Source organism: Hipposideros armiger, unplaced genomic scaffold, assembly GCF_001890085.2.
Source record: "Hipposideros armiger isolate ML-2016 unplaced genomic scaffold, ASM189008v1 scaffold_326, whole genome shotgun sequence".
NCBI lineage: Eukaryota > Metazoa > Chordata > Mammalia > Chiroptera > Hipposideridae > Hipposideros > Hipposideros armiger.
Genome location: NW_017731676.1, coordinates 1,371,348 through 1,395,857, shown reverse-complemented (window position 1 = coordinate 1,395,857; position 24,510 = coordinate 1,371,348). Strand labels below are relative to the sequence as shown.

The window sequence follows — 24,510 nt, the reverse complement described above, 5'->3', positions numbered from 1 at the left end:
TCTGTACTGTTTAAAGTCAAATTACGCAGAATATATGCCATAACTCAGGCTATGTCTTTGAGAAAGGAAATTTATTTGTGTTTGTCAGCTTGTTCTAAAAAGTGGTGAAGTTAAAAACACCAACAGACTTTTCACTAAAAGTCATTTCAACAGGTTCTTAGGATTTACTAGTGATTAATTTTTCATGTTTGTTATAGATTTATTGTTCCTTATCCTCCTTCATAAGAATAAAAGACACTACAAAAGGGTTTATTCATTTTAATCTATAAAATATATTCATCTCATTGAATAAATATCATCACTGAGATGCCCTCAAAATTAATCCAGCCTTATACATAAGAAAGCTCTATTTTTATTGAAATTTCATTTCCTGTCATACTCATTTTAACAAATCCACATTCACTGATTAAAGAAAAAGCATCAACACTTTACACAGAACCACAGAACTGAAATCTGTAGAGAAATATTTCAATTAACTTCTAAAAATTTTATTCAATTCTCTGATGTGGACTCACCACTTGGTCCATGCTGAGCTGCTGGATCTTTATTCAGGGTTGTTTTAGGGTTCAGGACACCCTCCTGTTCTAGGTACACAGATACCTAGAACTCATGCTCTCAGAGCAACCTGGCCTGATTCCAGGTGCTAACGCCCCAGCTGCTTCTCGGGTGTTTTGGTGGAAAGTGATTATGGTAGATATAGAACCATGTGAGCAGAAATCCACTTTCCTTGTAAAAAAACAGCATGATAACTATCTTTTTACTTACAGTGTAGGAGAAGGTAACAGTGTTCTCAAGAAACATTAAGACTGCTCCTTAAATTTTATCTGATACCTATTGAATCTCCCAGCACTTACCTGGATAATACCGGGCCAGGCCTGTGGCGCTGCCAAACACCTGCCACAGCAATGAAGGGTCTTCATCTCGATTTTTTTTGAAAACTTCGTCTAAGGCACTTGTCCAGTTGAGTTCATTTAACACAATTGTTGCTAAAAAAATAATAATAATAATAAAGAAAAATCAATACAAATTTATAATTAATAACTGGATCAATCTTCATTTATTTGCAAAATAATGTTATGCATTTTCATTGCTTTACCTATAAAAATACTCTCATCCAGTGGCTATCAAAAGTTTAGACATGAAATTATTTTTTCAAACAAATTTTGTAGGACAGTGGCATTTTGACATTTTGTGCTGGGCAATTCTTTGTTGTGGGAGCTGCCCTGTGTTTTGCAGAACTTTTAGCAGCATCTCTACCCACTAGAACTGTCTCCGGACATTGTCAGGTAACCCCTGGAGGGCAAGATTGCTTCCTGTGACTCTGATAATAAAACAGACAACAGCTCTTCTGGCTGAGAAGGGGTAGGAGGCAGGAAATCCTCCCCTTGAGGTGGTTCTGAAGAAACCGAGGGGACACCTCAGGGCACAGTGCGATGACCACCATCTTAACTATTAATGATTCTGTGTGATGTGCTGACATAATCTGGTTTGTTACCTGAGTTGAAGAAAAAACAAAAACAAAAACAAAAAACAAAAACAAAAACAAAAAACACATGTCTGTCATTATAGTTCAGTAAGTACGTTTATACAACAAAAAATGTGTACACATTTACAAAGAAAAAATCATTCAGAGGTTTGACAATATCAGTGTCAGAAACAGGAAGTAGCTGAAACTTTATCACTACCTTTATGAACAATAGTTTTCTTTTTTCTGGTGAGTTGAATTAATATTTAGAGCATAGTGCTAATCAGGATCAGGTCACTGATTTTGATACCTACTTATAACAGCTGACTGACCTTATACGGGTATTACAAACATACGCCATTCATTAGAATGAAAGAGAAGCACTATAATGCAGGATATAATATGGGTTAAAATAGTATATAATTTATACTTATGAGCCTCCATGATTATAGCATCCTATGTCTACCATATTAAATATTTAAATGTCTTTTTCTGTAAACTATGTACCATGCCTCCAGCAGATTAGCATACCAGGCCATGCTGCATTTGAGAATCTGTGACCAAGCCTAAAAAGTGGAAATTAACTTGCGATAAGGACTGGAGATACTGTTCAACTTTTATTCTTTTCGGTAACCACAGCAAATAAAGGAAGTGGATGAAATTATGGTTGAATCATGCCCAAGATTTTTAAAGGTTAAAAAAAAAAAATAGAGAGCTTCTATCAAGAAAGCTGTATGGCATCTGTGTTTATATATTAAAGTTTATCATTTACAAAGAGAAAATGAAAACAGGGTTTTGTAAAATTGTTCTGGGACTAGCATCTTAATGCATTTCTCATTATTGAAAACTAACAAGATTTTCATCTTTATAGACGTGATTACTTCCAGAAAGATCAGTGTGTGTGTGAATATTCATGAGCTGGGTCCAATTCATGGTGCATCTGAGAGACTAGTGAATTCATATGCAAAAGCATGATCCAATCAACACTAAGTGACCAGTTATATGAAAATTTATATTCACATAGATAACCTGAACTGATACTTTCTATTCATGAATATTTATAGTGATATACAAAACATTACAGAAAGAGTGACACTGTACTTTTCTTTAAACATTCATGAATTGAACAGTAATATTCACTGAACAAATGTTTATTTATGATCTAGATAGACTTCATTAATGCCCAATCTATTCTAACTATCTCTTCAATTTCCTCAACTCTTTAATTCACATTAAGCAACAACTGATATCTAATTATTTTTAATAAAGGCTCATTTATTTTCAAGGCTGCTAAATTTTTTCTTAAGTTTTATTTGAAAACAACAATTAAATATTAGGCTTTGATACACTGTGAATTATAGTTTTATGCACTTGGGGAAAAAGTGAAGCTCTGAAATATTCTTATCATAGGTGATTCGTTTTAAGATTTGCAGTTTCTAAATTTGAAAATTCTTTTTCAGATAAGACATTATTAAAGTAGATTTCAAATGTTTCTCATATTTGTTCATCTACAAATGAGCAGTGTACATAAATATTTGCAGAACAGGCAATTGAAATGATTTTAAATTTTACTCAGAATGAAAAAAAAAGGTACTACAGACCTATCACTTGAGCAAGGTTTGTCAACTTGATAGTGTGTAGCAATGAGTTGAAGATACACATACTTCCAACTGTCATTGTATATTAATAAAGACTTTTGAGTGCAATCATTGTCCTATTACTTGGAATCTTTATTTGAAAGTTCAGAGCGATAAATCAAAATTCAAAGTTGGCCACAGGAGTACAAAACTGGTGCAACCTCTCCAGAGGAGAGTATGGTGGTAGCTATCTATCAGTAACACACAGAGTCTTTAATCTAACAATTCTACCTCAAGGGATTTATACTATGAAGATTGTCTGGATCTCCAGCCCTTAATCAGAGAATTTTAGAGCAAGAGTCATTCAATTCAATCATACTGTTCAAATTTGTTAAAACACCAATATTACAAAGTAAACAAAATTACTGAACTAGGAACATTTTTTTCTCGAACTATACTGAAAACAACTAAAAATGTAAAAGAAAATATGTAAAGCATAAATATAAATACTATTTTAGATTCTTCTTGATTATTTGGCTATATTTTTCTGATTCACATGAATTACATTTGACTGATAACATATATTATTTTATGCTGAAATGAGCAGATTTCTATCTTCCAAACCTTGTAAAATTAAATACTAGTTTAATTCAGGATTCCCAAGGAGCCTGAAATTTCTCCATTTCTATGCTATTAGCATAACTCAGGATAAACAATACTGTATTAATTGGGTAATCTATAGATTATGGAATAACAAAACTAATGCAGAATTTTGGCCATACTGAAATAAATTTTTCATTTCCTGCATCTACTTTTTTCTCCTGCTGCTTTCACTATATCTGCACACACATTTCTCTCTCTCTCTCTCCCTCTCCCTCTCTCTCTCTCTCTCTCTCTCTCTCTCTCTCTCTCTCTCTCTCTCAAATTTGCAAGTAGAGTTTATTTAGGAAGAGGTTTTCAATTAACTATTCTGGCAATAACTGGGTAAAAGGCCAAGTGCATTTAAAAAGTTAGTTATTATTAGGAGATCTTTTGTTTTATATTACAAAGAGTTTATGTAGTCATGCGGTGCCTTTCTCTGGCCTCAGCTAGTATTTTTAGTCTTCTATTTTCCTAACACCATAGTACTTAAAATAAAAGGTATAAAACATGATACTTCTATGATGGAAAAAAAAGACCAAATTCCTTGGAAGATTATTCTCAGCAAATATTACTCTGGATTATGAAACTGTATTATTGATTCACATAAAGACATAACACTCAAAAAGTAATTGTGGCACTCTCACTAAAGTTCAACAAATTATAAGTAGGTTTCCATTTGTCACTGTATATTATAAACACTTTTAAAATGAAATTCTTTTTCAAAAAGTCACAATCTTTATTTGAAAGTTCAAAGCAAGAAATAAAAATTTAAAGGATTTTATTTAATTGATGAAATACTGATATAATTTAGTAGCCAAATAGTGTTTCATACAAGAATTACAGAATAAAATATATTTTTAAAACAACTTGAAATATTTCTTGGCCACAAATAAAATTTTAACTTTTATTTGGACAGATAAACTTAAGAACATGGATAACATTTCTGACTGGTTTTCTACAAATTGTTTAGTAATATTTAAAGCTATATTGTACTTTATAGTCTCAATTATATATTGTATATGTATTGAATTTTTTTTTTAACTGAGCCATCCTGCCACCTATTGGCAGCTCAGTGGCTGCTCAGCTCGGGCCGGGACTCAAACCGCTGTTGCTCAGAGCTCAAACTCTTGAGCAAGCTCTTAACCAACTGAGCCACTCGGCCGGCCCTGTATTGCATTTTTAATATGCTGTGTTACTATATTCACTCATGCTCTCCTTCTCCCCCAAACTCCCAAGATAGTAATGTTTTATATTCACACAAACTTCTAATTTCTTGTTTAAATGGAGATTAGAAGTATATGAGTGACATTTTTTTCACTGTGGAAGAGTGACTGGTCAATGGTGATCTAGCCATGAACCTACTGCCAGTGACTAATCAACTGAAGCTAAGTGTCTTATGGCTTCTTTAAGAGCAAAATTTGTCCTCGTTTTCTTTTTTCTTTTTCTTTTTCTTAATTTTTATAAGAGTTTACTTGTGCCAAAGAGACAACATATGTTGGAAAGCAAGATCAAATTAGTCCTCATTTTCTATCAACTTTTAAGAAATAAAGGTGTTTGTTAGCAAATTAGATTTTGCAAAAATACATCTTTTATGGATGTCCAAGGCTAAGTCTATTAAAAGCAGTGAATGCTGGGAAAGCAAACCTTGACTTTGGGGCCTCTATTCTGAATGGCATAACAGGATTTCACTGATAATTGATTCAGAAAGCCAAGCATACATCTCTATTCTTATAGTTTTCAAAAACATGGCCTTGGTGTTCAGCAATTCTCTCTTTTAGAGTACTCTATTGTTCAGTCAGGCTCCTCAAGGGAAGAAAGAAAAATCTAATTTGTAACAGAACAAAAGAAGCACCTTACATCTGCTGCTAATTCTGCTAAAATACACGACTTATATCTATAGCTTGCTTCTGACATGGAATACAGAATAGTTTACAAGTTCCGAATCAAATTTTCTTCTCTAAACTTCAACCCATAGAGTGTTCCATTGTTGCTCCCTTGTAAGTTTGAATACATTTTGTTGGCTTATTCAGGGTTCAGGGCCTCACCATGCATTAAAGGCACTATATGACTATTTGAAAAATCTTAAAGTTATTTACAATGTCAACTACATCATTCAATGAAGCAGATATATGTAGAAAAAAGAAGGTAGACATATTTGTTAGGATTTACTTAAAATATAAAATAACTTTGGTAAGTTTGTATCTAAAATATATTTTGTAAAACATAAAATAGCTTTGATAATTCTTTGATAAGACCTGTAGATAGATATTAAAGCTATATGTAAGAGACTGGATACTAAAAAGTTATTTTTTGACAGTGTTAAATATGATACAATTAAATAATTAAAGGAAGAGAGCAAGCCAAAATGTTTACTATACTATTTCCATTTAACTAATAATACCATTTTGTTATTATAGCCTTCTATTGAGATAAAAATTAGCCTATATTATTTACACTACTGCCACCAGTAATAACAAAGTCAACAATATTTATTAAGCACTTACTGTGTGCCAGCAGGTAAGCTAACCATTTTCTACGCACTATCTTATTTAACTATTAGAATCACACTTTGAGTGAGATACCAATATCTCCTTTTTTAGTTGACAAAATATAAAACCTAGAAAGGGCATACAATTTGCCAAAAAAGCAAAGCCAGAGCCTCTGGTAGAGACAGCACTCAAATAAGTGTGTGCCAGATTCCAAAATTCTTGATGTTCATGAGCTATTTATTTCTAAGCTGTCATTACATGTGTAGCTCTAATTATTTAGAATTTTAAATCTGAAAAAAAAATCGCTTATGCCTTTGTAGCACAGTGTTTCTCAGTTGAAAGCAACATTCCTCCCCAGGGTACCTTCAGCATTGTCTGGAGACATTTTTGATTGTCATGGCTGGTGGGAGGATATGGCATCTGGTGAGTAGGGGCCAAGGATGCTCTAAAACATCATACAATGCACGGGACAGTTCCCACAAGAGAAAATTACCAAAATGTCAACAAGGCCCAGGAGAAGAAACCTTACTGAAGGACAACTATAAACATAAGACAATGACTCTACTTTGTAAAGAAACAATATTCCCAATGAATACTGTCAATAAAAAGCCATAAGAAAACTTCAACGTGAAAGTTGATATATTTTTAAAATAATATTGTTTCATGATATTAAATTATGTAAATGCTTCAGGCTACATTTTGATATCCTTTACATTGAGCAAATTTTTACCCAAGAACTCCACACTATTCCCATACCTGATAGAGTAAGGATTTCAAAATTACTGTTTATTGCCATGACATGTCCCTCCCCACCTTCTACTTTTGGACAGTCATGGGATATTAGAGTTTTGCCTGATGTTGTTTTTAATGATTTGACACTTACTGCGTGATTCTAAAGTAAACATTTTATCTTTATAGCAAATGTTCATTTTATCCCATAGTATGTAAGATAGTCATTATAAGAGTTGCATTTACCAGATGAGCTGAGCCAGATGTCACAAATTTTATTCATCAACCCTAATCTCTAAAAAGAAAAATGTTAATAAGAAGAAACTCACTGATCCAATTAAGTGCACAGACAAAAAGAATCCACTTTAAGGACTAGAAAGTGTGCATAAATATTAAAATGAACGAATCTTTTCAGTGGATTTGGCTCAGGGAATCTCATCTAATCCCAGTGCAAATGAAAGATTAATAAAATACAGGAAGATGGGAAGACTGAATCTAATCTCTCTAATCACGTCTCAGGCACCAGACTCCACCTCCCACTGAGGATGGGAGAACAGAGGGCTACATGGCACACGCAGACCCTGATGGGGAGATAAGCCTGTATTCCTACAGTTAATTTGGTTCAAATATTAAAAAGCCCTTGTCCTTGTCAACTCTCTAGCCCCACATTACCAAGCTTTCTGGTCTTGTTCCTCGTGTCTTTGGTTCCCATAGATTGAACACCTGGCTAATACCCAGCACACAGCTGTTCTGCTTTAATGAAATCTGCAAATTGTGGAGCATATAGAAGGAGCTCAGAAGCAGTCCACTTTATTATTAAAGAAAATAAGAGTAACACAGGGGAATAGAAGACACTAGGATCTGATGTCATGTTTATAATTGGAGAATTTTTTGTGTCACTTTCAATAAAATCAGAATTGTAAGGTTTTTCTTGGAGGGGTGTAGGGTAGGGACTTTGCATAGAAATAACTTAAGAATAGGAAATAGGGTAAAAAATTGATCTTTCAAGCATTCTAAGCTTTTTCTGTTCCTAATATTATCAAAACCAAACAAGAAGACCGCCACCAATTAGAGACTTTGGTAGCAAAGAGTCTCTATCACTGGCCCAATGGGCTACTTAAAACTAATCATTTCACTTCTTGTGATTCTGCTGTTCTTTCATCTAAGAAATGAACATAAATAGTACACTAAGGATCCTAGATAGGCTTCAGGGTTAGTATGAATGTCAAATGAGCTTATGAACAAAATCGAATCAGTGAACATGACTTAATTATAGTCCTTTCCTTGCTGGATAAAAACACTGTAACACGCACATTTCCTTTAGATATCATACATAGACAACAGCTTCTATTTAACATTTCTGCATATTATTTTACTCTTCTTGGTTATTTTCTTTTACTTGAACAATTAACAAACTTCTTTTATATACAGAAATTAGAATGCAATTCTCTCCATTTATTTTGTAATAAAGCCACATTCCTTCTGCTCACCCCCTGATTTATTTAAAAGCTCTCATATCATGAGATACTCTTCACTGAAACCATATAGTTTAAATATTGTAATATTAAATTTGGGAACATTGCATAATTTGTAAATATTAACAGGAACTTTGGAATAATTACCTGAAGAAGACAATACAATTTCTTCCATTAATACACAGTTATTTTAATTACAAATTTGACTATTTGTAATTAAAATTGCAAAAATTTGTTGAATATGTATTTCTATATATTAGAATAATATTTCAGTAAACACAGAGCCAGCTAAATTCTGAATAAATGAAAATAGCTGAAAATGCTCTAAACATCTTTCATTGAAATTTTAAAAAGGGAAATGAACATGAGTTTAAAAATATAAATCAGAAGCTATGAGAGCATAGAAACAAAGTTGGAAGCTATATAAAAATTAATATGGAATTACAACCAAATTTAAGTGATTCCAAATTGATGGGCTTGTTTTTAAATGCATACAAACATTATCTTGCCAGTGATACCCTCTAAATAACTGGCATTTAAGAACTGAGTACATACGTGTACACAGTGTGAGCAGAGGCTATTCTCACTGCCCTCTCAACACAGGCCACGTGTATGTGCCAGAGCAGCCACTTGACCTTGGGAAAGTGCGTTCTCCTCTCTAAGCCTTATTTTCCTCATCTGCAGATTGGGGATAATAATGGTGGCCTCACGGAGCTGTGTTAAAGATTATATGTACTTAGAACACTGTCTGTCACTTAGTAACTGCACAATAAATGTTACCTGCTATTATTATTATTATTATTATTATTATTATTATTATTATCTTATTTACCTCTTAATACTCAGCATTTAAAAGGTTTTTAAAAAATTTCTTGATAGAGCAATTTGATCAAGCTGCTGAAATGCTAGGAGAGAGACTGAAGCCTAGGATAGTATTCTTATCTATCAAGGAAGCTTTGCTCTTAGCTCAGCCTTCAGTTAATGTCCAACAACACTATTTAATCTCCTTGCTATAAATCTCTGAAGAAAACTGTGTTAACCTTTCCCAACGCATTTACATTGTTATGAGAATACAAACTATATCTATCTATCTATCTATCTATCTAGCTAGCTAGCTAGCTATCTATCTAAATATAATACTTAGTGTACTGTATAATTGTGGTGAGGGGATAATCTTTACAATGAGAGATTCCCAGTGCTCCTGAAATCAAACCACACCAGTGAATGCTGACATGAATATAGAATAGACATACTAAATTTCTGATAGAAGAAATTAAATTATATAAGATCTAATATACATACCAGACACCACCCCCCAACACACACACACAATTAAGCACAGACAGTTCCCTTAAAGCTGAGAGAAAACTCCAGGTGAGAATCACAGGCAAAATTAGCTACAGAACATCTCTTGCCTTTCCTCTGAGGCTTCCTAACTGCATAGGGAATTCAGTGTCTACATATAAAACTGGACTGCTAAATTCAAAAGGAAGGATCAAAAAATACTGGAGCTGACTAATGAGATACGGTTGAAGAAGGATAACAAGGCTCCTGGGGATGAAGGTGATACTGTCAGTGAGGCACACACTGCTTGGTACTTAAGGGTTTGTGTCAACCAGTTTTAGAATAAAGCGTTGTCTAGTGATTTTAAGATGCAACCATCAAATGCATTGAAATACATAGTAGTTGGCTGCAATCGCTTGGCTTAAATACCACGCACTGCTTCAGAGTGAAACAAAACAAAATAAATTGGAGAAATTGAATCAGAGATTACTTACAGGCTCATGTTACCTAAAGATATGGATGAAATCTAATACCATTTCTAAGACAACATGAAGTTAATATCCTTATATCTGTAGTTGCACACGAATAGAGAATTGCCCAAATGCATGCAAACATACATACATGCAGAGCACTCATTACACATTTGTGTCATTTATACAGATAGACATCTATACACAAAAAAACACATACATCAAATGTCAGTTTTCAGGATGCTTACAACACAGTGAGCATGATTTCTTCAGATTTTCAAGAACATGTTACAGTTACTGACACATTAAATTTATATTTATCAGTCCTACCTACTGCATTATTCAGCAAATGCCTTAATAATACATAATTAAACATTTTCCTATTCAAATAAATGACTTTAAATTGTCTTTCATAGTCTAATATCACCCCTCAAAAGCTGGAATTTATCAAAATCAAATTGGTTGAAAAAGCTCAAGTTATCCTGACAGCTTTAAAATATTATAAATGATTCAACACTTGATCAAAACAAATACTCCACAAATGGACTCCAAAAGATGGCTTAAAGAATTTTGATCTGATGCAGCACAACAGAAGAGGGAAAACGACCGAGTCATCATGTCGGTCTAGCTGCTATGTGTCTCTCATCTCTCACGCCACGGCACACAGTCTTTCATGGTCTTCCACTATAACCTTTTTTATTTACTTACTCATATTTTTCATTTTAGTCGGTATACAATCTTATATTGGCTATAACCTTTAATAGTCTCCCTGTCTCCAATTTCAGCTCATTTTCATCCCTTCTTCCCACTGCTAATCCAGTGTTCTACTTCACAAATGCCCTCCCTAATGTAGGTGCTTGACCACTGCAGTGTACACCTGAAGCTGAAGCTGAATAATATTGAATGTCAACTATAATTTTATATATATAGTCACAGGATACAGCATAGGAAATAGAGTCAATGGAATTGTAACAGCTACGGTATATACCGTATTTGCTGGTGTATAAGACGACTGGGCGTATAAGACGACCCCCTAACATTTCCACTCAAAATACAGAGTTTGTTATATACTCGCCGTATAAGACTACCCCCTCTTCTGCACACCTTCCACACACCAAATAAAAGGTAAAACAATATCAGATTTGATTTCAACATTTTAATTTATATTCAAATGCTTATGACATGCAGGAAAACTGTCACAAGGCTGTATGTAATCAAACATATACATAAAACAGTGCAAGTTTATTACCGGTAAACATACCGGTAATTCACTAAAGAAAACACACTCTATAGACTGGTACCGTAGATTTTGCGAGTGTGGTAAAATCGCATAACAGCATAATCGCATAACAGCCGAGCATACACTCAGCAGCGCTGCTGATGCCTGAACGGTATGTGGAATGAAGTGGGCGGGCATCGGGAGGCCACTATGGCACGGAGCAAGCACTATGGGCAGTCTATCTGAAGTGTACCTGGCGTATAAGACGACCCCCCACTTGGAGGCATATTTTTCAGGGCCAAAAAGTCGTCTTATACGCCGGCAAATACGGTACAATGTCTAAGGGGTAGTAGATTGGGGGAGGAGGGTTATCACTTTGTGAGTGGTACAAATGTCTAACCATTACATTGTTTTGTACACCTGAAACTAATAAAAAAAAAAGGAAAAATAAGTCTTCAGTTATTCTCCATGACACCTGGTCTTTTATGATTGGCTTCTATCAGCCTCCTGACGTCCTCTTCACTGCTCTTCTGGGCACTGTAAACCCGAGCTATCATCAAAGAGTTCGGCCCTTCCCAGAGGAGACAGTGTCCACGCAGGCCTCCCAGGTCACTGCATACATCGTCTTCTCAGTTTGGACTTTTTTCTACCAGGCCTACTTGTTAAACTTTCCTTTTATTTATTTATTTTTTAAATCAAAGTTCAGTATCACCTTCTCTGGAGGGTTTCCTTTGCTCTTCCAACCTCAGCTCCCCCTCACCTGGCAGAGTATAAACTCCATCTCTACTCCCCTATAGCTTTCTCTATATGCCTCTGTTAAAATACTTCCCACATTTCATTATCCTTGTTCATTTGCATGTCTTCTAGTATGCTGTCTTTCTTTAGGGTAGGCACCACACGTTATTTTTTTTTTCTCTGTACCTAGAATATAGTGGAAGAGGCAGTGGAATATGATAAATCTGTGTTTAACGCACAGATGTACAATATTGGGCAAACTATACAATTGCATAAGGTTCTAGTTTTTCAGGTATAGGATGGAGAAAACAGTACCTATGATAGCTAGGGCTGTTATGAAAATGTAATGCTATATTTAACGCATAATGGGCATTCAGAGAACAGTATGACTAGTATGCTTAGCTATTCAAAAATATTTGTTAATTAAAAAGTAAATTAACATACCAATTGCGATTCTCATGTTTTGGGTCATCTTTTTAAGTTAGAGGTAATTTTCAGTAAAGAAAAAACAAAAATCAGTTCTTTGATCTACCATATCAAAGCAAGTACAAATGGTCCAATAATTCCTTTTCCTCCCTTGAAAGCAAAAAGATAGATGAACGGTGGGCATCATAAGAACAGGAGGAGTAGAAGCATGCTGGTCCTCTTTTCAGCTTCACTGAAGTTCTGTGATAGAACAACTCCTTCTAAAGCAGATATTTTTTTTTCTTTTTTTAAAAGATTTTTTTTATTGGGGAATTAGGGGAGGGGAAACAGACAAGTTGCTGTCTTTTTGTTCTTCAGTCTAGTTGTGGAGGACGTTGCTTCACTGGCCCAAGTTGGCACCATCATTGCGCAGAAAAGGGAGGGAGTTGTGCTGGGCAATTGGCCTTTTTTGACAAAAAAAAAAAAAAAGTGTACAGTCCTGACTAACACCCTATGTGTTATGGATATCAGAATGCATTCCTGAACACTGAGTAAATAGGACTCTTTTAGGGCAAGAAATCAGAAAAAAATCTTAGATATCTTATCTGAATACTATTTCAATTTGTTTCAGAGGTTACGCCAGTGACCTTTTAAAGGAGTTTACAAAAATGCAGTGTAAAGCAGATATTTTGAAGGTCCTTATATACACACTGTTGCCCAATTTTCAGGAAGTCCTTTAAATCAGTGACTATTTCTAAGAACCTTTTTATGAAGTATCTCCCAGGTTGTGTGCTTCATTTCCTAATTGCCTGATTTCTATCATACGCTCATCTAACAAACATTTACTGAGTATGGATTACGTGTCAGGTACTATTCTAAGCTCTTGAGCAGGAGTCAGCAAACTTTTTCTTCAAGGGTCAGATAGGAAATATTTTAGATCTGTGGCCTCCATGGTCTCTGTCACAACTACTCACTTTGCATCTATAGGACAAAAGCAGCCATAGACAACACATAAAAAAAAATGGACGTGACTATGTTCTAATAAAACTTTATTTATAAAACCATGAAGTGGGCCAGTGTGCCATAGTTTGCAGACTCTTTCTCCAGCTCATAGGGCCATCAAGACAGACAGGCCTTCTAACATCCTAGTGGAGGAGACACACAATAAGCAAATCAATAAATTGGAAAATAGAGTACCATAGGTGCTCTTTAAAGAATTAAAACTGGGGATGTTACAGAGACTGACTAGGTGGTCACTTTAGATTGGGCCTTCAGGAACATTCACTCTGAAGAAATAGTATTTGAGGGCGAGACCCGAAAGACAAGGAAGTCACATGGAAAGACTGATATAAAGCATTTTATTAAGACATAGACACTACTGACACTGACCAATAGGAAACGCATAGATAGCAATAGAATGGCTTTATGATCTAGTGTGATATTTCAAAAATAGAACTTCAAACAGTTTTCATGCAACAACAAAAATATCCAAATGGATATATATGACACAAAGAAAAATCGTGCCAGATTAAAAATGATTTGGACATTTTCACTGTAATAGATGAAATCCTCAAGAGGTGAAGGTCTAATTCTGGCATTGTACTCAATTACTCAAAAAACACTTATTAATAATCTGCAACTAGCTCTTGGAACTAAAATCAGACAAACTGTGATCATTCTTCTCAAGTTGCTCTAAATCTAATGAAGACAGAGATCATTCAAACCATTTTACATCAAATTTTGCTTTTGTATCATAGACTCTATGAACAGTACCTGCCTATCCAAAGCTAAGTAACTGTTTCCAGGGTCAGGTGGTGGTAACAAAAGGCTTCCTGGAGGAGGTGACACACATCATTTTAAAGTAGAATGGAGAGGTGGTAGGGAGGCTTGGTGGCTGGTTCAGTGAATACCCTATGCAGGACACAGAAAATAAAATAACAAACCAAAACATAAGGCATTCATTCTAGGGGTCCCTGGGGCTGGTAATGATTCAGAATGGTGAATGAAGGATGAAAGGGTATGTAGGACAGTGGCAAACAATGTAAGGTTACAGACACACAATAAGACACACAATAATGACCCAGGGATACTAACTACAAAATTGTATTATTCTGAGAATTACAGAGAGCCATATAAGCTGAAGTAAGAAATAATCATATTTGTACTTGAGACTTCACTCAGAAGCCAGTGTGAAACAAGATTGCATGTGGATTGGAAGCAAGCCAGAAGTGAATGGGGAAAACAAGACAGAAAGCTATTATGGTCAGGCTGGTGAGGAATAATAATGGTCTGAAGTAAAAAAAGTGGTGGTGGACACAGGGAGTAAAAGGAGATTAAAGAGATGTTGAAGAGAAGTAATCTACAGACCACTGTGACCGGTGAGGGGAGCAGGGGAGCACCTTGCTTTTCTGGCTTGGGCCTGGGTAGCGCTATTAATGAAGATTGGGGGAGGCGGGTGCATTTGGGGACAACAGTGATGAATTCTACTTTGAGCAAAATCCGAGTTACCTATGAGAGATATCTATTAAACAGGGCTATTCAGAGGGCAATTAGAGAAATGAATCCGCAGCTTAGCCAGGACGTCTGTGTGGAAAAATCCGTTTTGGGCATCATCGTTTCAGGGATGGTTGGAACTACCCATTTCAAATCAAGTCATAAAGCGTCGACACCAAGAAAATCTAGAATTGCTTAAGTACTAAAGAAGTTTTACTGATCAAAAAGAGCTTGCCCAAAGGAAACAATGTGGACCTAATGCTCATGAACAACAACACATTTTCCATAAAAAATAATCAGTGTGTAGGATACTTTAATATCCATTGTTTTCATTTAACAAAAACGGCAAAATGTGCCTTTCAAATACAATTTTCACATCTGCATTAAAAGGAGTGCACTGAATCAAATTCCATGTACGATGGATACCTCACAGTCCATCAAGAAGAGAGAATATGAAAAGATAGTAAAACCAATAAAAATCCATTATCTTCTAATGCATTCTGTTTCAAATTTTGCCTTTTAAAAAATAGTTATTGACTGAAATCAAGTACCCAGGGATACAATGCCTGCCTCTCTTGTATGTAGAGCACTTTAATGCTTGCAGTGCACTGGAGAATAAGCAATTTCCCTTCTGCCTGCCTTAGAATGATGAGGTCATCTATTGTGCCTTTATACTTACGGGCGCCTCAAGAGACCAAGGCCCGATGATTACATGGTCTTGTAAGCCCATAAAGTCCTACCACAGGGCTCATGTGTGTATTATAAAGACATTCTAAACTGTCAAGCACACTCTCCTCACCACCATTGTGCGGCTCTCTTCTGCAATTCACTGGCACCTTTGGCTTTTGGAAATGATTTAAACCTGCATCAGAAGCTCTAAATGCATGAATGCCGACCGCCCTCATTCATCAGGAGAAAAGAGTGACAAGATTTAATTACTTAGACACATAGAAGATTTTTCTAAAAAGGACACTTCAATCAACCTTTTGGTGAAATTTAGTATCAGAAGGTAACATAGAGATCCAGACTTTTTAAATCTCCTGTTTCATAAGACAGCAAATTAGGCACATGTAAGAAGTAAGAAAGTCGATTTAATTTTAAACACATAGTTACCATTCTCTGATATAAACACGGTTTATTGAAATTAATTTTACCATGCTTCCCCAAATGTATATCCCTTGATATTAATCTTATTCATGTTTTTAAAGGAAGCTTTTACTTTCTAGTGACTTTGTTTTCCCACTCAAACTGACGTAAGCCAGGGTCTTTTATGTTATGGGTCAGTTTCTCTGGACTTCCAAATAAATATGAAGCAAAACCTATTCATTCCTTTAGTTCAACTGAAATGCCATATATATATTCTAGTAAAGTATGGAGTGTCCATTGTCTTGCACTTGCACCTGCTATTCCTAAATGTGACACCTCCAACATTTTTGCTTAAAACCAAAAGCCTGTACATTTTATTGCTAACAGTTGGGGGGGAGGGGTAATTTTTCAAACTACATATTCTTAAACAAGGTAGCAATGCCATCTTAGAGAAGAAGGTAGTGATGTGTTTGTGTGTGTGTGTGTGTGTGTGTGTGTATCCCAATGGGCACCAGATCATATTTGTTTAAATTGATGTATACTTATGGTATGCACAATCAATAACATTTAATTCATTTTACAAGCATTTAGTTATACTAACCCTTCAAGACACAGTCAAAACTTCACAGAATTATTTTCTTGTGAGGACAGAAACATAATTTTTTATGCCTTTGGAAAATAAAAATATTATGAGACTGAGATTGAATTTACTCTTTCTTTGTAATATTCTCAAAAAAGATTCTCTTGAATGTAAATTTATTTCCTCACTTCCGAAAGTATACCCAGTGATTTTTTTCTACCACTGAGAACCCATCTTATTAATTACTTTATTAAACATTATTTTTTAAACCATATTCAAACATCGAATCTTATTGTCTAGAATCTGTATATTTTATTACAGTTAAAAATCTTTTGCAGGTATTATTAGTTTTTGGAACATAAAGATGTTTTTATTAAAATTAAAATGTCCCTAAAATTCATGGACGGTATTTTTTGTATCCATTTCTAAATAATTCTCTTCTTTCTCTTAGTTCAGAATAAGTTGAAATGCATGCTATCAACATCAAAATCTAGATTATGCAAGTATTCCTTTTTCCTAGGTAAGATATTATTATCTGAAATTTCAATCAACTCACAGCTTGCTGGAAAGAGTTCTACACTCAAATGATATACAGATGTGAAATGTGTACACATGTACATTTATGCAAAGTAAAGTGAGGATTAAGTAGGAGATGTGAAATGGTGTTCTAAACTTTTCATTTTCCAGGATATTTCATACAAAAGTGGTTTTTTTTAACAATTGTTTTTATTTTGGTTCAAAACTTATGTCTTTATTTTAGTTTTTTTTTCTGGCAACTACTTTAGTGTCATATTCTAAGTAGAGCTTGTAATTGTAATTTTTGAAATGTACATGTATAAATCATAGTCAAAACCACGGGCTTGTGGATAAACTTTGAAATACAACAGAATTTAAATATTTGGCAGTGCTTTACATTGATCTAGAACTTATTATTTAAACCAAAGACAAATGTAGATGCAGACACTATAAAGGTAATATTCCTTTATAAACTCCTATCCTGGGAGATTGTTACAGATGTAAGATTATATAAATAGGTTAAATTTGTAGTAACTGTACATTGACATTAAATGAAATCTAAAGAAGAAAACAACTATGCATGTGTATCACAGCACAAAGGAACTTGAAGTTCAAAATTAAGAATATGGTAGTTAGAGCAGAGTTCTCAACTTTCACTGTACCAAAACCTCCCATACTTTTACTATTTCAGAAGGTCTGAATTCAGCATGGCTAAATCTTAGGGAGGAAGACAGGAGATTATGGGTCACACACAATGTTGACATTATTTATCCAGAAATTCAACATGTAAACACCAGTAAAATGTCAAATGAGAGATGGAACTCATAAGACAGAGAAATATCTAAAAGTTTCAGAGTAAAATTTTTAAATAATATAATTTATTGTTGAATTCAAATCAGCAAGGTATATAATATTCCTATTTGATCCATTGATAAATCTTAATATTTTCAACTTTCATTAAAATTGTATCCTTCATTATAAGAGCTAATAAAAAATCTAAAGCTGAATTTAGCAATGCTATAGTTAACAGTAATGATATGATAATATAATGCATGATCCCCTATAATGCAAAAATGTCATATTTTATTGGTAATTTATATATACATATTTAAGAATATATATAGGAACACACACACATACACACACACACACACACACACAATTTATAGCCTACTAACCCAGGTTAAATTCAAATCTCTTAACTTGAATATGGCCTCTAGCCTAGTGTTTACAGGATACATGTTAGTTCAATTACATTTTGTCCTAATTATGAGTAGTATGTTAGTGGGAAGGGTAGTTAATATCAAATGTTGTGGGTAATGGATTCATTTTTCAGTTTTAGAAAACAAACTAATAAGGTAGAGATGATATAAGTTCAACGTATAATATTTATGTATTTTTCTAATACTTTGTTGACTTGGAAATGAGCAAAAATATAAATTTAAACCTGTCAGAGTCTGAAATTGATCTATCATGCACCTCCTAAGAGAATAAGCTGTGGGTTTTTGCTTTCCCTAAGCAGTCATATATTTTAAATCTGGATTAAGGAAAAGGAGAAAAGGAATGAAAGATTAAAAATAAGAGAATGGAAATGACATTTATTTAGTCGCTCTAGATAAACCTGTTTGATAAGGGATTTAAGACTTGATAAAAATTGTCTTAAGATTTATTTGGGAGAGAAATCTTTCAGATTAAAATTTTGATTTTTAAACCTTTTTTGGGAAAAATCCTGAGAAGTAGAAAAAGCCAGATTAGTCAGTCATTTTATACATAGAGTGATGACACGAATATAAGTAGAGTATTAGTGATATTTCAGAATGATTAGTTAGAACTATCAGAATATATTTGTGGTATAAGAGTGTGTATGTACATTTATATGTATAATATATGTATTCGTATTAATATGTATATGATTTCAGTAGGTTAAACATTAAAGTAGTTTGTTTGCTTGTTGTATGTTTTTCTCACTCATCCTACAAAGCCATTGCTTATGGTTGGTGGAATCTAGGTGTGGAAGACGGACAAGCTCTGCATTACATCCTCATTCGACCCAGGGACCGCGACTCATGAAGGTTCCGTCCTCTGGTTCTACCCATCTGGTCATCGGCACACATATGACTTCCACCATCACTCACTGGACAGCACTAGTCAGGTCTCACCACCTGGCTGCAGATGGGAAAGGCTGTATAATCCACCTGTGTCCAAAGGAGAGCCTCAAATATAGGCAACCCATGCAGTCTCTACTAAGCCTTCTCCTAGCACAATACACTGATCGAAGGTGTATTCATGAAACGATGATTTTCAGTTTCTTTAAGAACATAAGCTATAAACTAGACAATCATGGTTTCTCTTCTGATAGTTATTTACATGGAAGAACACAAGAGGACCAGAAAACAAAAGACAGAAAGTCAGGAATAGCTTTGGAATGATCTACGTAACCTGGTTCCACGGAGAAGGCTATTCTGAATGGAGGAGAAGGCCTGTTTTGTTCAAGACAGAAGAAAAGGTTTGCCACATACTGAAATTCTTGCAAGGCAGAGCGAAGAATATAAAAATAGTGTGATTATGCTACTATTTGGTATGGAGCTCTAATAACAAGTCTTTGTGCATAATTTCTAATGTTTACTATATATATAGCTTATACTATATATAGTTTGCTACACTATAATACAGTAAATACATGAGTGCCTTTTACTCCACAGGCTTATTTTCATATTAAAATTGACTTTCTCATACACTCTATATAAATTAATACCAGCTATACAATTAGATCCTTGTAAATTGCTATCTCTCTCCATGTATGTATGTGTATATATACATACATACACACGTATATACACATATGCATCCTGACTTTCTTAGAATACATAAAAAGAGATCACTTTCAATCTCAGTACATGATTTTTGACATAGAAACAATATATTTAATGCTCTATGAGTAAAATATACTTAAATCCTGAGATATGCATAATTAATTCTGTTCATTCATAAAAACTGGCTTTATGGTAGCAAAATAATGTTTTATTTTTATTTTATTTTTAGTAAACTTAATCCAACTCCAATGATCAAAACTATGAACTCTATAAAATATATTACATAAAAGGAGACTTCATGTTAATAACAATGACTTTTGAAGTAAATATATTTTCTTATTCAAATTTGTAAATTCACAATCTACTCATTAAAATATTAAAACCTATCTCAAAGTTAGTTACTAAAGTTCACATTCACTAGCTATTTATGATACTGTAATAACCCTGTAAAGAGTTATGAAAAAAAACTTATCAATATCAAATAACTCTAACTTAATTTGTAATACAATAAATTTAATTCTATAATTCATCAATTTTGTTTTGTTAAATATTTATTATCTAAGAGTGGTCTAGTTATTTTATATAGTAAGCTTTCTGTTAATCCTCATAAAAATCTTTTGAGGTAGTGTATGTATTAAAATAGTCTTACAAATGGCAACTTTGTCATAATGTTTTTGTTAAAGGATTGTTCATTTAACAGTCCTTTGACTTATTATTCATTGGAATATCATCATTTTCCTCTTCTTATATTAAATTTTTATCTCCTAATCCTTAATTATTTCATCTTTGGTACCACTCTCCATTTATATCAAAGGCTATCCAATGAACTTCATATTTTACATTGCTCTTCTTCCTCAACTTTTCTACTTTGAAATGTCTTTCAATAAGCTTCATAACAACCCACAACATCCTTTTGAGAATAACGTATATTAGACAGTAAATTGAATAAACCTAGACTCTCTGAGAAGATCGTAACACTAGGGCGTGGTTTAAAAGAAAAACAAAAAGTGGTGATAGAAGTGAAATACAAATAAGCAAATATGATCACTGACTTCAGTGAAACTAAAATAAATAGTATGCACATATGGATGAAAAAGGAGCGCTATAATAAATCTAACTGAAAGTAACTTCATAGGGTGATCTGATAAATTCCTACTGGCCAGCTCATGGTGAGTAGTCATACCGCAGGCATGTAACTTCTTTATTAAAAGGTTTATCTTTGCCTTAAGCCAGCCCTGTCCATTGTTTCTGTGCATCTAGGTTAATGCACCTGTGAAATGCCTCTTTTCAGACCCCTGGAAGGATAACCACCCTCAAGAGCTCAGGAGAGCACATGATTTTGTAAACTACCTTGTAATCCAATACCCATATTGCTTTCTCGCATAGACATGTTATCGCCTCCTTAATTCTCAATATATATATACATTCCCTCCTTAATTCTCAATATATAAAAGAAACTGCAAAACTGTCATTCTCCGTAGCATCTGAGATCTTGCTTCTCTGCAGTATCATCAGTTTCTCTCAAACTCATAAAAATTCTCCACACATTTGGATGTTTCTTACATCAACCCACAGGACACTTGCATGGTCTTTTAAAATTATAAATAGCCATCATCAATTATATCAATTGGACACTTGAAGGAAGTTTCTTTTTCTCAAACACTTTTGGAAATCCTTATCTTGAATTATATTTTAAATTGATGGTAAGCAAATATTTTGGCCCTTTCAGGACTTATTTTATTTTCCAAAGAACTACAACTCCTTTAGAATTAAATGTGATGAAAAAGTCTGGCTGTTTTATTTATTCTTTATATATATATATATATATATATATTTTTTTTTTTTCCTATTGAAAAACTGGTATTGAAGTTAATTCTAAAGAGGCGTTGTAAGGTCAAAATACCAAAAATAACTAATATATATGCAAAATTATTGCATTAAACTTGCTCACATTTGGAAAGAGAAAACAGTTTTAACAAAAAGACATGATTTTAAATTTGAAAATACAAATACTTCAAATAATAAATGACAAATACAGAGGATAATAGAATTTTTTTCCATTAGCCTTGCTATTAGAAATGGGAAAATGTGATGTATAGATACTGAAAATTGATCGAGACCTGTTTTTCTTGTTATTTCTTTGTTTGCTTTTTTTAAAGCTTTAGTAAGGAGCTGGTTAAGTGAGGAAGGTCAAACTATGAAATTATTCTGGAATGAGGATGTTCTTCTATGGGTCAAAGAAGCTGTGTAATTTACAAAAAATAAAGATTAAATAGAGAAGCCATTTTAAGTATAAATGATGTCATCCCCATTCAAGGTTAGTTTCTTTCAAAAATAAAGCCTGCCACTAACTACTTGTGTAACTCTCCTGGGGACTTTTGCTTTATACCCAAAGTGGCCTAATCATTGCCAATGTATTATATTTCCATGCCAGGGGTAGCGATTACCAAGAAATGACTGGTCTTCACGGACCTGAAAGGGTAGTAATGGGACATTTACTCAGTCATGCTCTAAGCTGGGTGAATGTAAGATAATAAAAGACCTCCATGTCCATGGGAGCTTACTATGAACTTCCTCACAGTTTCCAGTTGCTATAATTTGCAAGAAACAAGTAAAAACAAAATGATTTTTACAGAAGACTGAATCAATGAGCAAGGTATTTGATACCTGAAGCAGTATTTCTAAAAAGTATCAAGTATTAAGTTAAAATTGTATATGACTTGATATGCTCTAATGACAATCAGTATTGACTAAATTCCACCTCAATATTAGCATAGCTCATAATCCCATACTTTAAAAATCTGATCTGTGTATCCTGAGACAAAATAGTTTTTACATTTTTAATCCATTTAAAGTCTTTCTCGTTTTAATAGGATTGTAGAAATACCTTTCAAATGCCTCTTTATCTCTAGGGAGAAATCTGTAAGATTTTATCCATGAAGCAAATGCCAGATGATTAAAAAATTCTCATCTGAAATTCCATACCTCCATTTTCTCTCCAATTGTCAAACTCTTTTTAATTTGCTGTGAACAGCGCTGTCAGTCTGTTTTGGAAAGCTATTCTAATTTAAGATTTCATTATCTCTTTGAATGGCCTGTCACTTGTTATACCCATCATAAAAAGCTAGCCAAGTACACTTCTTATTTCCAGCTATCAATTTATAGAGGTATTGAATTGTGCACACATCTTTTTTCATTTCTTCCCTCTAGGTTCCCTTTTTAATTTCTTTTTAGAAATACAGAAATAGTGCATTTTAATTTGCATTTCCCACTACACAATATAAAGTATAGCAATAACTGGACCTTTAACAAATCCCTGAATTTCTTGTTCAGTTAGAGATTAAAATAACTCAAAGAACATTTTATTTATAACACAGCTCCTAATAAAATACAGAAAATGAATAGAAATTAAGGAAATATAATTAGCATATTTTACAACGTTTTATCTCCCCCTTAAGGAAAATCACTGAGAGATAGATATCAGGTCCGATAATTTATGGAAAGATCTGTGATATTCCTTAGTGAGTTATATACATGCTAAACGCAGTGCTGGGATATGGGCATTATCCTTATTAGATTAGAAACATAGGGGCAGTACTCAGATTAATCCTGTATGTTGATATAGATTCTTAAAAACTTGCCTAAGCACTGGTGGCTCACTGAACATCTTTCATGGGGCACCTAAGAACAAGAGGCTTTCCATTAGCTATTTCTTATATATTTTGCCCAATATGAACATTATGAGATAAACTTTGTAATTAAGTATAATACAAGAGACACGCAGTAAAACATTAAGAAGCATGCAACACTCTGTGCCCAAATTTTGGCTGACTCGATAGCATCTGCTAAGGCTGACATGAAGCATGAAGCATGAAGGATGCCACTATTCTACAGTATCCTAGGGGATTCTGGGGTGGCAAATACAAAATGCCACCAAGGGCCATGGGAACAACTAGCAGTTAAGTTTTCACAGAGTATAGAGATGTGTGTTGCTGGGTCAAAAGAAACTACAGAAGAGAAGAGTCCAGCAAAAATCTCTAAATAACCAATAAGAGAGTCAGTTTAAATGATCTACAAGACCCATCATCTACCCAGTCCTGCCCTAAGTCTCCTGCCCCAGTTACCATCCTCTTCCTTTCCTTCCCCTCCATGCTCCCACTTGATGGCAGTAAAATTCACATAGCTTTGTAAATGTCCCTCCCCTTTGACCTTCTCCACTGTGGGCTTCTGTTAGCTCTAGCCTAGGGGAGGGGAGAAGAGTTAGCACTAACTCAAGTCTGGAATTTTGACGATTACATGGGAACAGACATTTTAATTTCTGAATTGAAAGTTTCTTTTTTTGGTGACTGTTTTTATGACTAAAAATGCCTAAGATCATGTTATTATTTTAGAGTCACCAGCTGAGTCATTGTTACCCACATTTGTTCACTAAAAAAGCTTGAGTCTAACAAAATAGTTAGATTTTCACTATATGTCACAATTGTATAAAAAAGTGATTCATGTAAAAAAGTGAGTTATACTTTTTTTTTTTT

At 34.0% G+C, this 24,510-nt stretch overlaps 1 protein-coding gene across 11 annotated transcripts in view; it reads right to left on the bottom strand.

The window, feature by feature from the left end:
• CACNA2D1 (calcium voltage-gated channel auxiliary subunit alpha2delta 1) overlaps nt 1-24,510 on the bottom strand; it is a 484,358-nt gene that overhangs the window by 130,929 nt on the left and 328,919 nt on the right. For all 11 annotated transcript variants that reach the window (XM_019660718.1, XM_019660719.1, XM_019660721.1 and 8 more), the window contains exon 7: nt 855-986. In XM_019660718.1, the coding sequence (XP_019516263.1) occupies nt 855-986 (132 nt within the window). The remainder of the gene's footprint in view (nt 1-854; nt 987-24,510) is intronic.